At 44.6% G+C, this 13134-nt stretch overlaps 1 protein-coding gene across 7 annotated transcripts in view; it reads left to right on the forward strand.

The window, feature by feature from the left end:
- Abcc5 (ATP binding cassette subfamily C member 5) overlaps nucleotides 1–13134 on the forward strand; it is a 98397-nt gene that overhangs the window by 24182 nt on the left and 61081 nt on the right. For 3 of the 7 annotated variants that reach the window (XM_045149038.1, XM_045149039.1, XR_006637148.1), the window contains exons 3-8: nucleotides 3514–3671; nucleotides 4970–5125; nucleotides 5605–5752; nucleotides 10404–10637; nucleotides 10784–10957; nucleotides 11712–11859. In XM_045149038.1, coding sequence (XP_045004973.1) covers nucleotides 3514–3671; nucleotides 4970–5125; nucleotides 5605–5752; nucleotides 10404–10637; nucleotides 10784–10957; nucleotides 11712–11859 — 1018 coding nt within the window. Of the gene's footprint in view, nucleotides 1–3513; nucleotides 3672–4969; nucleotides 5126–5604; nucleotides 5753–8084; nucleotides 9658–9899; nucleotides 9990–10403; nucleotides 10638–10783; nucleotides 10958–11711; nucleotides 11860–13134 lie in introns of those variants that run through there. The other 4 variants (XM_045149043.1, XM_045149044.1, XM_045149042.1 and 1 more) reach the window with 4 other exon arrangements.

Below are 13134 nucleotides of genomic sequence, written 5' to 3' on the forward strand. Positions count from 1 at the left end.
AAACCTTGACATGAAAGCTGGGCGTGGTGGTGCACGCCTTTAATCCCAGCACTTGGGAGGCAGAGGTAGGAGGGTCGCAGTGAGTTCAAGGCCACCCTGAGACTACAGAGTTAGTTCCAGGTCAGCCTGGACCAGAGTGAGACCCTACCTCGAAAAACCAAAAAAAAAAAAAAAAAAAAAAACAAACTTTGACATGATTGTGAAACTCCCTGATCTTTGTTTAAAACCTTGACACAGTCTATTCCTTTTTTAGCTCTTTTTTTTAACCTCATCACCATCACCTTTGTAGGAAAAAACATATATATATATATATTTATATATCCTAGCCACATAATCATAAAGAAGATACAAATAGTAGTAGCATTTCCTTGTTCAGTGTCATTCTCACTGCCTTGATAAAAACTATTTTTTGGGCTGGAGAGATGGCTTAGCGGTTAAGCACTTGCCTGTGAAGCCTAAGGACCCCGGTTCGAGGCTCGGTTCCCCAGGTCCCACGTGAGCCAGATGCACAAGGGGGCGCACGCGTCTGGAGTTCGTTTGCAGAGGCTGGAAGCCCTCGCGCGCCCATTCTTTCTCTCCCTCTATCTGTCTTTCTTTCTGTGTCTGTCGCTCTCAAATAAATAAATAAAAATGAACAAAAAATAGTTTTTTAAAAAAACTATTTTTTATTCTCTTTTGGAAAAGAAGCTGACACGTGGTCACTAGGAACCTTTCATGCTGTTATGCTCTTTTATTTTTAGTTTTTGGCTTTTTGAGGTAGGGTCTCACTCTAGCCCTGGCTGACCTAGAACTCACTCTGTAGTTGCAGACTAGCCTCAACCTCATGGTAATCCTCCTACCTTTGCCTCCTGGGTGGTGGGATTAAAGGCATGTTCCATCACATCTGGCTATTTTATTTATTTATTTATTTATTTTTATTTAGGTTTTACTTACAAGGGGAGAGAGGGAGAGAGACTGGGCACACCAGGGCTTGTGTATCTGGCTATACATGGGTACTGGGGATTGAACCTTTGGCTCTTATATTTTTTTTTGCTACCTCTTTCAGTTTGGACCCCGAGTCTTGGAAAGTGTAATAGAGATGTTTCAGTGCTGAATACTCCTCTGTCACTTCTTCTCAGCACTGTGGTGACTTTTGGGTCATCCCAGTGGTTGCTGCCATCTGAAAAGAGAAGTGAGAGTTACATTAATATAAGGGTATAAATGTTAAGAAAAGTGATTACAGGGCAATTTGGTGGGCATAATGTATACTTTTAGCCAGACAACAGCAGGTGTTACTCCCCTAGGGCCCATGACCTCCCCCGCCATAGGCTTTTGACTAGGTTTTTAGTGCCAGGCATTTATTCCCTCCTGGGGAGAGGGCTTCCAGCCCAATGAAAGAGTTGTAATTTTCCTCCAAAACAGGCATACCATAATTGCTCCATGCACCAGTTAGCACATTTGGCCTGGTTGGCCAATCTGAAAGCTTGCAGGCTCCACTGCTGTTTACTGTTGATTAGTTCTCTCTCCCATAGGGCTGCATGCAGCATAGCTTTTTCCAGCTTTCTGTCAGCTGGTCCACAGGGAGAAGTTTTCAGCTCAGTTTCAGCTTGTTTTTTCAGTAACCTACAGTCCAAATATGTGGAGTCTTCAGCAACAGGCTCTTACCATGTAGTTCTGGTGGGAAAGCAAGAGCCTTGGCAATGCCTGTAATGATTTGGGGACATCAGGGACTTTCCTGGCCAACAGCTTACTGGAATGTATCCCATCTGCGGTATTGAAAATTTTTTTTAATTTTTTTTTATGAGAGTGAGATAGATAGAGAGAATGGGCGCACCAGGCCCTCTAGCCACTGCAAATGAACTCCAGATGCGTGTGCCATCAAGTGCACTTGGCTTATGTGGGTTCTGGGGACTACACCGGGGTCCTTAGGCTTCACAGGCCAGTGCCTTAAGTGCTAAGCCATCTCTCCAGCCCTGACATTTTTCTAGTAACAATCTACCGCTTCTGGGTGCACCATTATCCAAAAAAGTAGGTTTTAGGCTGGAGAGATGGCTTAGCGGTTAAGGTGCTTGCCTGCAAAGCCAAAGGACCCAGGTTCAATTCCCCAGAACCTACCTAAACCAGATGCACAAGGGGACGCATGCATCTGGAATTTATTTGCAATGGCTGGAGGCCCTGACACACCCATTCTGTGTATATGTGTGTGTCAAATAATAAAAATTATTTTTAAAGAAAGTAGGTTTCCATATGACTTATTCATAACATCTTAAATTTTAATTAACGCTCCCCCACTCTTCCTTTACTCAATCCCTTTCCCTGACCTCACCTAAGCCATTGCACCCCCCGTAATCTGTCCATCTACTTACATGGATACAAGTCCCCCCTTCTCTTCCTCCCTTATAGCCTCTTTCTAGCTTCCTGGCCTCTGCTACTGACTTTTACTCCAATTCACACACAAATCTAAACCTTTCTAGCTAGGTTCTACATATGAGAGAGAACATGCGGTGTTTGGCTGGGCCTAAGTTACCTCATGTAGCATAATCCTTTCCAGATCCATCTATTTCCCTACAGATTTTATAATGATGCCAGAGTTTCTTAATAGAGTATGGAAATAATTTTTCCGACCTTGAAAGAGTAAGTCAGGCAAGCTAAAGGAAGAAGTGAATAGTTGAGGAAATAGTTACTACCCTTATCAGAGAGGAAAATTGAGGTAATATAGATAATATTTGCTAAGATATTTGCTAATACAGAATGTTTGCTAAAGTACTTTAATGGTCAACCCCACCTCCATGCCAGGGATCAAACCCAGGGTCTTGTGCATTCTAGGCATGTGTTCTACTATTAAACTGTATCCCTAAAGATTTTAGGGATAAAAATATGAACTTGAAAATGTAGAACACAAAGAGTGGACTTAATGTTACCTATGAACTTTAGTTAATAATAATGTGTCAGTGTTGGCTTGTCACCGTGACAATTGTACCACCTATACATTAATAATAGGAAGGGATGGCGAAGAGACAAGGAGGTGAGGGGAGTTATATCAGAACTCTGTACTTTCTTCTCACTTATATAATCCTGAAAGAACTAAAAAAGTGTTTATTAAGAAATGAAGTAGCTGGCTAAATGTTCTTTAGTGGGCTCGTGTTACACAACGTTAACTGTTTAACTTCCCCACCCTTGCATTTCTTCGTGGAGGTGAAGTGGTGGCAGTCTGAGATGTCCGCTGGGTTGGCCTCTCTTCTGTTGATCTAATTTCTAATTATTTATTTATTTATTTGAGAGCGACAGACACAGAGAGAAAGACAGATAGAGGGAGAGAGAGAGAATGGGCACACCAGGGCTTCCATCCCCTGCAAACGAACTCCAGATGTGTGCGCCCCCTTGTGCATCTGGCTAACGTGGGACCTGAGGAACTGAGCCTCAAACCGGGGTCCTTAGGCTTCACAGGCGAGCGCTTAACCGCTAAGCCATCTCTCCAGCCCTGATCTAATTTCTATTAACCGTGCTCCATCTCCCTCCCTCCCCGTGGAGCAGGTGGAATACCAAGATGCCATGGAAACGGCAGCCCGAGCGGAGGGCCTTTCCTTGGATGTCTCTGTGCATTCTCAGCTCCGCATTCTGGGTGAGGAACGCCCCAAGCGAAAGTACCGCCATGGCCTGAGCGCTCTGAAGCCCTTCCGGACCACTTCCAAGTAAGAGGCCCCCCTGCCCGCCTCTCGTCTGCAAAGCTCCAAAAGCAGTTTGAAAAACTGGGCTACATCGAAAGCAGCTAGGGAGGCCTAATTTTTTTTTTTTGTAATTTTTGTTTATTTTTATTTATTTATTTGAGAGTGACAGAGAGAGAAAGAATGGATGCACTAGGGCCTCCAGCCATTGCAGGCAAACTCCAGATGCATGCTCTACCCTGGGCATCTGGCTTATGTGGGTACTGAGGAATTGAGCCTCAAACCGGGGTCCTTAGGCTTCACAGGCAAGTGCTTAACTGCTAGGCCATCTCTCCAGCTCTTGTAATTTTTTTTTTTTTTTTTTTTAATGAGAGAGTGCAGCCGGGTGTGGTGGCGCACGCCTTTAATCCCAGTACTCAGGAGGCAGAGGTAGGAGGATTGCCGTGAGTTCAAGGCCACCCTGAGACTACAGAGTTAATTCCAGGTCAGCCTGGACCAGAGTGAGACCCTACCTCAAAAAAAAAAAAAAAAAAAAGAGAAAGTGAATGAGAGGAGAGAGAGAAGTGGCACGCCAGAGCCTCTAGCCACTGCAGTTGAACTCTGGACACATGTGCCACCTTGTGCGCATGTGTGACCTTGTGTGTTTGTGTCACCTTGTGCATTTGGCTTACGTGGGACCTGGAGAGGTGAACACGGGTCCTTAGGCTTTGTAGGCATGTGCCTAAAATGCTGAGCCATCTCTCCAGCCTGGGAGGCCATTTAAAAAAATATTTTATTTTTCAAATTTTTTTGTTTATTTTTATTTATTTATTTTTGAGAGCGACAGAGAAAGAGGCAGATAGAGAGAAAGAGAGAGAATGGGTGCACCAGGGCCTCCAGCCACTGCAAATGAACTCCAGAGCATGTGCCCCCTTGTGCATCAGGCTAACATGGGTCCTGGGTAATCAAGCCTCAGGCTTTGCAGGCAAATGCCTTAACTGCTAAGCCATCCCTCCAGCCCGAGGCCTTGTTGTTATTATTATTTTTTAAATATTTTGTTTTTAGTTATTTATTTATTTGACAGAGAAGGAGGGGAGAGAGAGAGAGAATGGGCGTGCCTGGGCCTCCAGCCACTGTAAACGAACTCCAGATGTGTGTGCCCTTTTGTGCATCTGGCTAACATGGGTCCTGGGGAATTGAGCCTGGGTCCTTTGGCTTTGCAGGCTAATGCTTTAACTGCTAAGCCATCCCTCCAGCCCTTGAAACCTTATTGTTATTAAAGAGTTTTTTGCTTACTGAAGAGTGTAGTTTCGGTACAGCCCTGTGGTTTGGGTTTCTGTCCTCAGACACCAGCACCCAGTGGACAATGCTGGGCTCTTCTCCTGTATGACTTTTTCGTGGCTGTCTCCTCTGGCCTATGTGGTTCACAAGAAAGGGGAGCTCTTAATGGAGGACGTGTGGTCTTTGTCCAAGTATGAGTCTTCTGATGTGAACTGCAGAAGGTAGGTGTCTTTGATCCACCTTGGCTTCTTCTGTACCGGATGTTAGTCCTGAGCTGAGTGGGTGGGCCATCAGTGTGCAGTCTGTAGCATGTGTACTTCAGGGAGCTCAGATAACCCAGGGACAGCTTCCTCTCTTCATGATTGCCTATTTGCCTCTTAATTCTGTTTCAGCCTTCGGAAAGGACTGGGGTCCCTTGAAGGAAATTGTAGTCACATTCTTTATTCAGAGAGAGACCTTATGAGGTGGAAGGAAAGCCTCTGCCCTCATTTTCTGTACCTTAAAAGGCTCCCCATTGGGAGTGGTAAACATGCATGTGCTCGGGGAGTCCCCCAGAAAGTCTACTATGTGCATAATTTAAAAGGAGAGACCTGTGTGGGCAATGGCAAATTTAGAAAAACGTGAGAGGAGCAGGAGGGGGGCTAGGGTGTGTCCTTTTCCCCAGGAAGATGTGTAACCGAGGACATGTGCCCTTGTCAAGACTAGAGAGACTGTGGCAGGAAGAACTGAAGGAAGCTGGTCCCGACACGGCCTCCCTGCGAAGGGTAGTGTGGATCTTCTGCCGCACCAGGCTCATCCTGTCCATTCTGTGCCTGATGATCACGCAGTTGGCCGGCTTCAGTGGACCAGTAAGTTCTCACCATCCTTTCTGAATGTGTCCCGGGCCCGGCCGTGGCCAGCTCTCACCCCGTCGTTCCGCTGCAGGGGTTATGCTCACCTTGGAGCTAGCTGGCAGCCTCAGAGGTGCCGCCAGGTCTGTGGACGGGGATCGTTGGATTTGGGAGTGAATAATGACTTGTCAGCCGCTGGAAGGATGAGGGTGCAGTGTTGTGAGAGAAGGAGCACGTGGCTTGCTTTCCTGGGGCTGGGTGAAATGGAAGTGTTCCTGGTTCTGCACAGGACCTGCCTCTTGGTTATGTGTTGACATGAAATGACAGTCTTGGTCTGGGCTGATACGTTTCAGCAGTGGTGTGAGTGGGTGAGCTCAGGATCGTGTGGCGTGGGCTAGCAAGCCAGTGCTGGTGACATACCGAATGCCTGGGAAGCAGTTATCCTGTTGATGGTTCTCTGGCTAACCGCCCCTAAAGAAGCTAGGGAACTATCAAGGTCTCTAAGAGTCTGGAGTACATGTCCAGTTTTATGTGTAGTGTAAACTATGGCAAGCACTGGGGTGGCGTCTGTGGGTTTCTCCTAATGTGTGGAAGCAGAATAGATAAGGGGACTTTTGACATTTAGTGTTTTCTGGGCATTTGTTCCTTACACCTGCTGTGCTGCCTTGCACTTAAGATTTTGATTAAATCTATTCTCTACATATTTGCCTTGAGGCATCGGAGCAGTAGTACTGATTATACTGTGCATTTTCCATGTGTGCGTAAGCTGGAGGTTCATGGTTCAGGTAAGTATGTGCCTAAAATGCATGGTGACTAGGTAAAACTAATTTACAGGTTTTTTTTCTCTTCTTCTTCTTTTTTCTTCCTCCTCCTCCTGTTCTTCATGTTTGATGCCTTTAAAATTTTTTTGATCTCTTTTCTGAAGCAGAGAATCCTACAACTGGTATTGGGTTTCTATATTAATTGACCAACTAACACATATCATATAAGTTTTATATAAAAGGAAGTATGGAATTGAAATGTATTTGACCAAAATGGCAAGTGTTTTCATAGAGCCAGCATCCCCCAAGAAGAGCTTCTGTCATTGTTTTACTACAGGGCTGGTGGCTGCTCTGACCCTTATAGAGTTCTTTTTATCTAGGTAGCATAGGATGCAGGCTTTCTTGATAAAGTCATAATGGGCTTTCTTAATTCTACTCTCTTCTAAAAAATTCCAGGATTGTTGTGATTAATTTTTTATTTGAGGAAAAAAATAACTACCTATGCGTGTTCACTTTGGTGGCCTTAATGCCTCTTCCTTGAGCTTCTGTATAGTCCTTAATCTTTCATTTTTGATACAGCCAGTCGAGACTATTCTCCTAGATGCCAGGAAAGCAGAGTGCTTTCCTTTAGCAGGAGATGGTGGCACATTTCTCTCTGCCTTTGTAGAAGAACCTCTGATAGTCAGGTTTGTCTCAGTGAGCGTCTGTCCCAAAACAAGAAAGCAATGGTTCACCCATGTGTCATTTTGAGAAACAGATGTAAACAATGGAGGCTTATTTTTTGGAACCCCAGTTCAGATGTTTCTTTTTGATGGGGAAATTGGAGAACTAATTTCAAAAAATTTTTTGAAATGAGTACTAACAGCAAGCAAGTGAACTTCTGTCATTTTGAGGAACCATCCATTTTACATTTTGGCATGTTTTCTAATCTGGCATGATTTTCAAATTGACTTGTTCTGTTCTTACCAAAAATCTATGTTTCAAGAACAGAGTCCTCCAATTATAGGCTCCATAAATAGAACGTAATTACTTCTTGTTCCCCCTCAGGTCTTACTGAGCCTTGGTCGTCATACATAGAATGAATGAAACACAATCAAGATGTTGTGTTTTTCAGCTTACTTGCTACTGGACACGCATGCCTCAGGATGGTCCAAGGTTCTGGTAAATGCCAGCAGACCAGCACTCTGTAGGGTGCCCAGGAATTACAATAATGTTGATGGTATACCAGAATCTATAAGGGTATTGTCCTGATCTGAGATTAAAAAAAAAAATTGCTAAATTTACAGTGATAATTCAGGGCCTTCGTAGAATAAGGTAGTTTTTAAAGACCAGGCCTGCCCTTGGATTTGTGTGCAAAGAGTTAGCATCTGCCGTAGACCTCCAAGAGAAGGCTGCCTCCTGCAGTCCTGTCTCTTGGTGAATGCTAACTCCACTCCAGGCCTTGGGGAAAAAGACAGTGCAAAGCCATGAGAGAGGTAAGTTCTCGCCCTCCAACCTCTCTCCAGCTGCAGCGTTGTTTGGTGCTGTCAGGATCTGGACTTGTGGGGAGTCTCTCTGTAGTAGAACCAATGACAGAAGCTGTTCTTTAGAATTTTCAGGATGGCTGTATTCTGCGGTCAGAATGAGAGAGTCAAGCTGGGCAGAATCTCTCCAAGAGTTCAGGTAAGGTAACATTTATTCACCGGGAATGCTTTCCACAGCCAGACAGCTATGCTGACAATCTAGTTTTCTCCCAGTTTGTTTAGACTTAAGTGGTACATTTGAAACTTTTAAAAACTGAATTTTGTTTGGATTTCTCATGAGAACATTTTTTTCTTCCTCCTATGCGAAATCATTTGAAATGTCATTGCTTTTTAAAAACCCAATGTGTTAGAAGTTCTTTAATCTGCTGTCTCCTCTCCCCCCCCACCCCAAAAGTTTTGCATAGTGTAAACATCCCCATGTCTTTACCTTCCCTGCTCCTCCTCTCTGGGAAGGGCTGAGTGCTGAAAAGGGCACCTGAGGTATAGGAAGGAACCCAAAGCGCACCTGCTGTCCTTTCCCGCCTTCCTGGGAGACTGTTCCACAATGCCTCTGTGGGTGAGAACATGCTTGCCACACGCCACCCTACTGAGTTGCTTCACGGGAGGAGGAGGGCTTTGGCTCCGTGACTCAGCTCCACATTTTGGATGCATACTGGAAAAGAAGCAGTCTGTTTATAGTAAACCTGTGCGCAGTGAGGATGGAAACACTAGATCTGAAACAATCAGAGGGAGGTAGAGGTGGAATGCAGTAGCTCTTAGAATCTGAAATCTCCTGTTTGATCAGGTTATTTACTGGGACTCAACCTAAATTGGTGGGGATCTGCTAGGGTGTAGTGAACATTTGATGTTAAATTGCTTTTGGGAAAACTGAGAAAGGCCGCTGAACCCAGCAAGTCTGGGTTCTACAGTTCCATGTTAGATACCTCAGGAGATTTGTATCTGACCTGTTTTCATCGTCATTCAGCGCTGGCTTCCGATCACAGAGCTCTGCCGTAAGGAACAGGGGTAGGTGGGTGGAGGTTGGAGTTCGTTTCTCCCTTTAGGGTGGGTGATTGATTTTGCTTTCTTTTGTTGTGGTTTGTTTTGTTTTTGTTTATGCCAAGATGCCAAACTTAACTATCAGGACTTGAAAAGACTGAAGGATACGTTTTTCTTTGATGCCTAGACTTTTGTATTTTGTCCTAAGCAGGGTGATGCCTCACAGTTTAGCACTTCAACAGCACAGCACCAGCGGTTTTAAGCAGAGTATTGTCTCTAGGGAATTGTTAGCATTGTTTGTTTTTTAATCCTCTTTCCTTAGCAGCAAGGTCTTTATTCCTTGAGAATCTACTCCATTGCAGTGCCATTGCAGCTTCAGGATTCCTAGCTGATGGATAAAGCGCTGTCAGCCTGCGGTACCACTTCGGACTCTGAAAACAGTTATCGGCTCTGTTCTGTAGTTCCTCAGTGTGTGGTTAAACCAAGCTGGAGGCCAGACGACCTGTTAGATGGCTATCCCTGTATGACCCAACTTTGTATGTTCCCGCTGTATGTCACTGCAATGCTTCTGCTGCTGTACAGTGTTTGTGAGATGCTCTTTGAAGATGGTACCTTTATTTTTTTTTTTTTTCAAGTTTTTTCATTTTCAATAAAAGTACATTACTTCCCACTTTCCTGGTATTTCATACTGTTGCTGAATGTGCCTGTGTGAGTGTGTGCTCCGGCGTTGCAGGACCTCAGAGCTGGAGGTGGCCCTCGGTGGTTCTTGGGGGCTGGCTGCCTTCCCTTCCTGCAGGTGGTGTTAGACATATGCTACCTGAGGTAACACGTTTTTGTTTTTGAGAGGGGGCGGGCGTGGGGGGGCCATGGGAGGGTCTCTGGAGTTTTGCTAGTCTGCTTTGTTTGCTCTCTTCTGTACTATTAAACTGCCCATGTTTATTTTCAGGAATGTTTTGCAAATGCACTTCTCACTCTTCCCCAGTACAACTGTAGGTACACTGTTCCTTTTTATCAAATAAGCACGTTTGAAAGGATACAAAAAAAAGGTCTTAAATTCATTTAAAGAAATGTATCCATGTGTGTGGAGATACTGGCATAAAGTCAAATATAAATTTTGGATGACCATGTGATAGAATTAATTGCAGCTCATGGACAGGTTTATGTTATATTAGAAAGAGTAATGGACTTGGTGGTGGTCTTCAAGAAAAAGGTAAATTCGACCAACACCCTATACCTGTGGGCAGGTTGTTGGTGACATTTGGTCCAACCAGACACTTTTTTTTTCCTTTACTTGCACACTGATTACTGTGCCTCGGAGCAGCCTGCTCTTTCTAACCTAACATAACGCTGTGGCACGGTGTGGGTGAGATGGGGGATGTTGACAGGGGTGTGTGTTTCTCCCTGTAGGCCTTCGTGGTGAAACACCTCTTGGAGTACACCCAGGCGACAGAGTCTAACCTGCAGTACAGCTTGCTGTTAGTCCTGGGCCTCCTCCTAACAGAAGTTGTGCGCTCCTGGTCACTCGCACTGACTTGGGCATTGAATTACCGAACGGGTGTCCGCTTGCGGGGGGCTATCCTCACCATGGCATTCAAGAAGATCCTCAAGTTGAAGAACATTAAAGAGAAGTCCCTGGGGGAGGTGAGCGCAGGGCGTTGGCATCTCGCCGAGTGGAGTCTCAGTTTGGGCTCCTTTCCCCTGCGGCCCTGCCTTCATCCTTGATCTTCCTCCTGAGGAAGGTGCCTGTGGCCCTGCAAGGTCCCCTCACTGATCTTTGTATCGTACAGCTCATCAATATTTGCTCCAATGACGGCCAGAGGATGTTTGAGGCGGCGGCCGTTGGCAGCTTGTTGGCTGGAGGACCTGTTGTTGCCATCTTGGGCATGATTTATAATGTGATCATTCTGGGGCCAACGGGCTTCCTGGGATCAGCTGTTTTTATCCTCTTTTACCCAGCAATGGTGAGTACACCTCTTTGTTTTGTCTTGGCAGCTTCTTCTTACAGGATGATGTACCTCCATTGGGTTATGAGAGGCATCATTCTCTGATTGAAAATTTCCTCAAAGCCTTTTGCCTAGTTTGAGCCAGTCTGGTGCTAGACAGTGCTCAGTTCATATGCTCAGAATCTTGGCTTGAGAGGAAATACAATGTCACTGTGTAAAGGCAATGAGACTCCAAATGACTTTGTTTTTTTTCTAATTTAATTTTTATTTATTTATTTGAGAGACAGAATGGGTGCACCAGGGCCTCCAGCCACTGCCAACAAACTCCAGACACATGTGTACCTTGTGTATCTGGCATACGTGGGTCCTAGGGAATCAAACCTGGGTCCTTTGGCTTTGCAAGCAAGCGCCTTAACTGCTAAGCCATCTCCAGCCTCCCAGTGACTTTAAAGTATGAATGTGAGTAAGGAGAGGCAGTTTGAGTAGCTGAGGTATTCCATGTCCAGTTGACACTGATGAAGTGTCCTCCTTCAGCTCTGGTAGCACTCTGTATCTGTGATTCTCGTGAAAGCAAAGAGTTGGCTTCATTGACTTTCAAAGAGCCGATGATTAAACAATATTTTATAACTCAATAGGTCACTTTTCTTAAACAACAGAACAACTCCATGAATCTGGCCTGTCCCAGAAAACAGGCTCACCTCTTCATTTTATTTAGATTTTATTTAGTTCCTCCGCTTGAGAACTCTGATTTGGCATGGTGTTGTCTCTTCAGATGTTCGTATCACGGCTCACTGCGTATTTCAGGAGAAATTGTGTAGCCGCCACAGATGACAGAGTCCAGAAGATGAATGAAGTTCTCACCTACATTAAATTTATTAAGATGTATGCCTGGGTCAAAGCGTTTTCTCAGAGTGTTCAAAGTGAGTATAAAGATTTCTTGTGTGCCTCTGGTAGGATTATTTTGGGTATAATCATTCATATAATTACTTCCTGAGTACATTAGATATTAGGACTTCTTTTCTTAAAAAAATTAGTTATTTATTTGAGAGAGTGAGAGAAGGAAAGAGGCAGATACAGAGAGAGAGAATGGGCATGCCAGAGCCTCCAGCCACTGCAAATAAACTCCAGACACATGCGCCACCTTGTGCATCTGGCTTATGTAGGTCCTGGGGAATCGAACCAAGGTCCTTTGGCTTTGCAGGCAAACACCTTAAGTGCTAAGCCATCTTGCCAGCCCAGATATTAGGACTTCTGAATGACTTGAGTCATAATACAGGATCTTTTTAAAAGTATATTTATTTGAGAGAGAGATAGCACACACGCGCGTGAACACACGTGCAAGAAAGAAGCAGATAGAGAATGTGAGCTCCAAGGCCTCCAGCCACTGCATACGAACTCCAGACACATGCGCCACCTTATGCATTTGGCTTTACATGGGTACTGGGGAGTCAAACCTGGGTCCTTAGACTTTGTAGGAAAGTGCCTTAACTGCTAAACCATCTCTCCAGCCCTGGGAACTTTCATTTAAAATTTTATTTATTTCCAAGGAATGAGAGAGAGCACGTTTGTGTATGGACATGCCAGGGCCTCCCGCCACTGAAAAGAAACTCTAGACACATGAATCACTCTATGCATCTGGCTTTATGTGGGCACCAAGGAATTAAACCTGGGATAGTAGGCTTTGGTAGCAAGTGTCTTCAACTGCTGATGTGGAATTCACTATGTAGTCTCAGGGTGGCCTTGAACTCTCAGCAATCCTCCTACCTCTGCCTCCCAAGTGCTGGGATTAAAGACATGTGCCACCATGCCTGGACCAAGAATTTCTTTTTAAATTTATTTTATTTTATATATACATATGTATATTATTACAGGTTATACTTTCTTATCCCCTTGCCCAAGAATCTTTTTTTTTTTTTTTCCCAAGGTAGGATCTCTAGCCCAGGCTGACCTGGAATTCACTCTGTAGTACCAGGCTTGCCTCAGACTCTCAGCATCCCCTTACCTCTGCCTCCAGAGTGCTGGGATTAAAGGTGTGTGCCATACCCAGCTTAAGAGTCTTTTTTTTTTTTTTTTAAATCTTCATCTGTTTATTTACTTTTTTTCTGAGAGTGAGAAAAAAAAATGGATACACCAAGGCTTCTAACTTCTGCAAACAAACTCCAGACACATGTACCACTTTGTGCATTTGGCTTACA

Source organism: Jaculus jaculus, chromosome 5, assembly GCF_020740685.1.
Source record: "Jaculus jaculus isolate mJacJac1 chromosome 5, mJacJac1.mat.Y.cur, whole genome shotgun sequence".
Lineage (NCBI taxonomy): Eukaryota > Metazoa > Chordata > Mammalia > Rodentia > Dipodidae > Jaculus > Jaculus jaculus.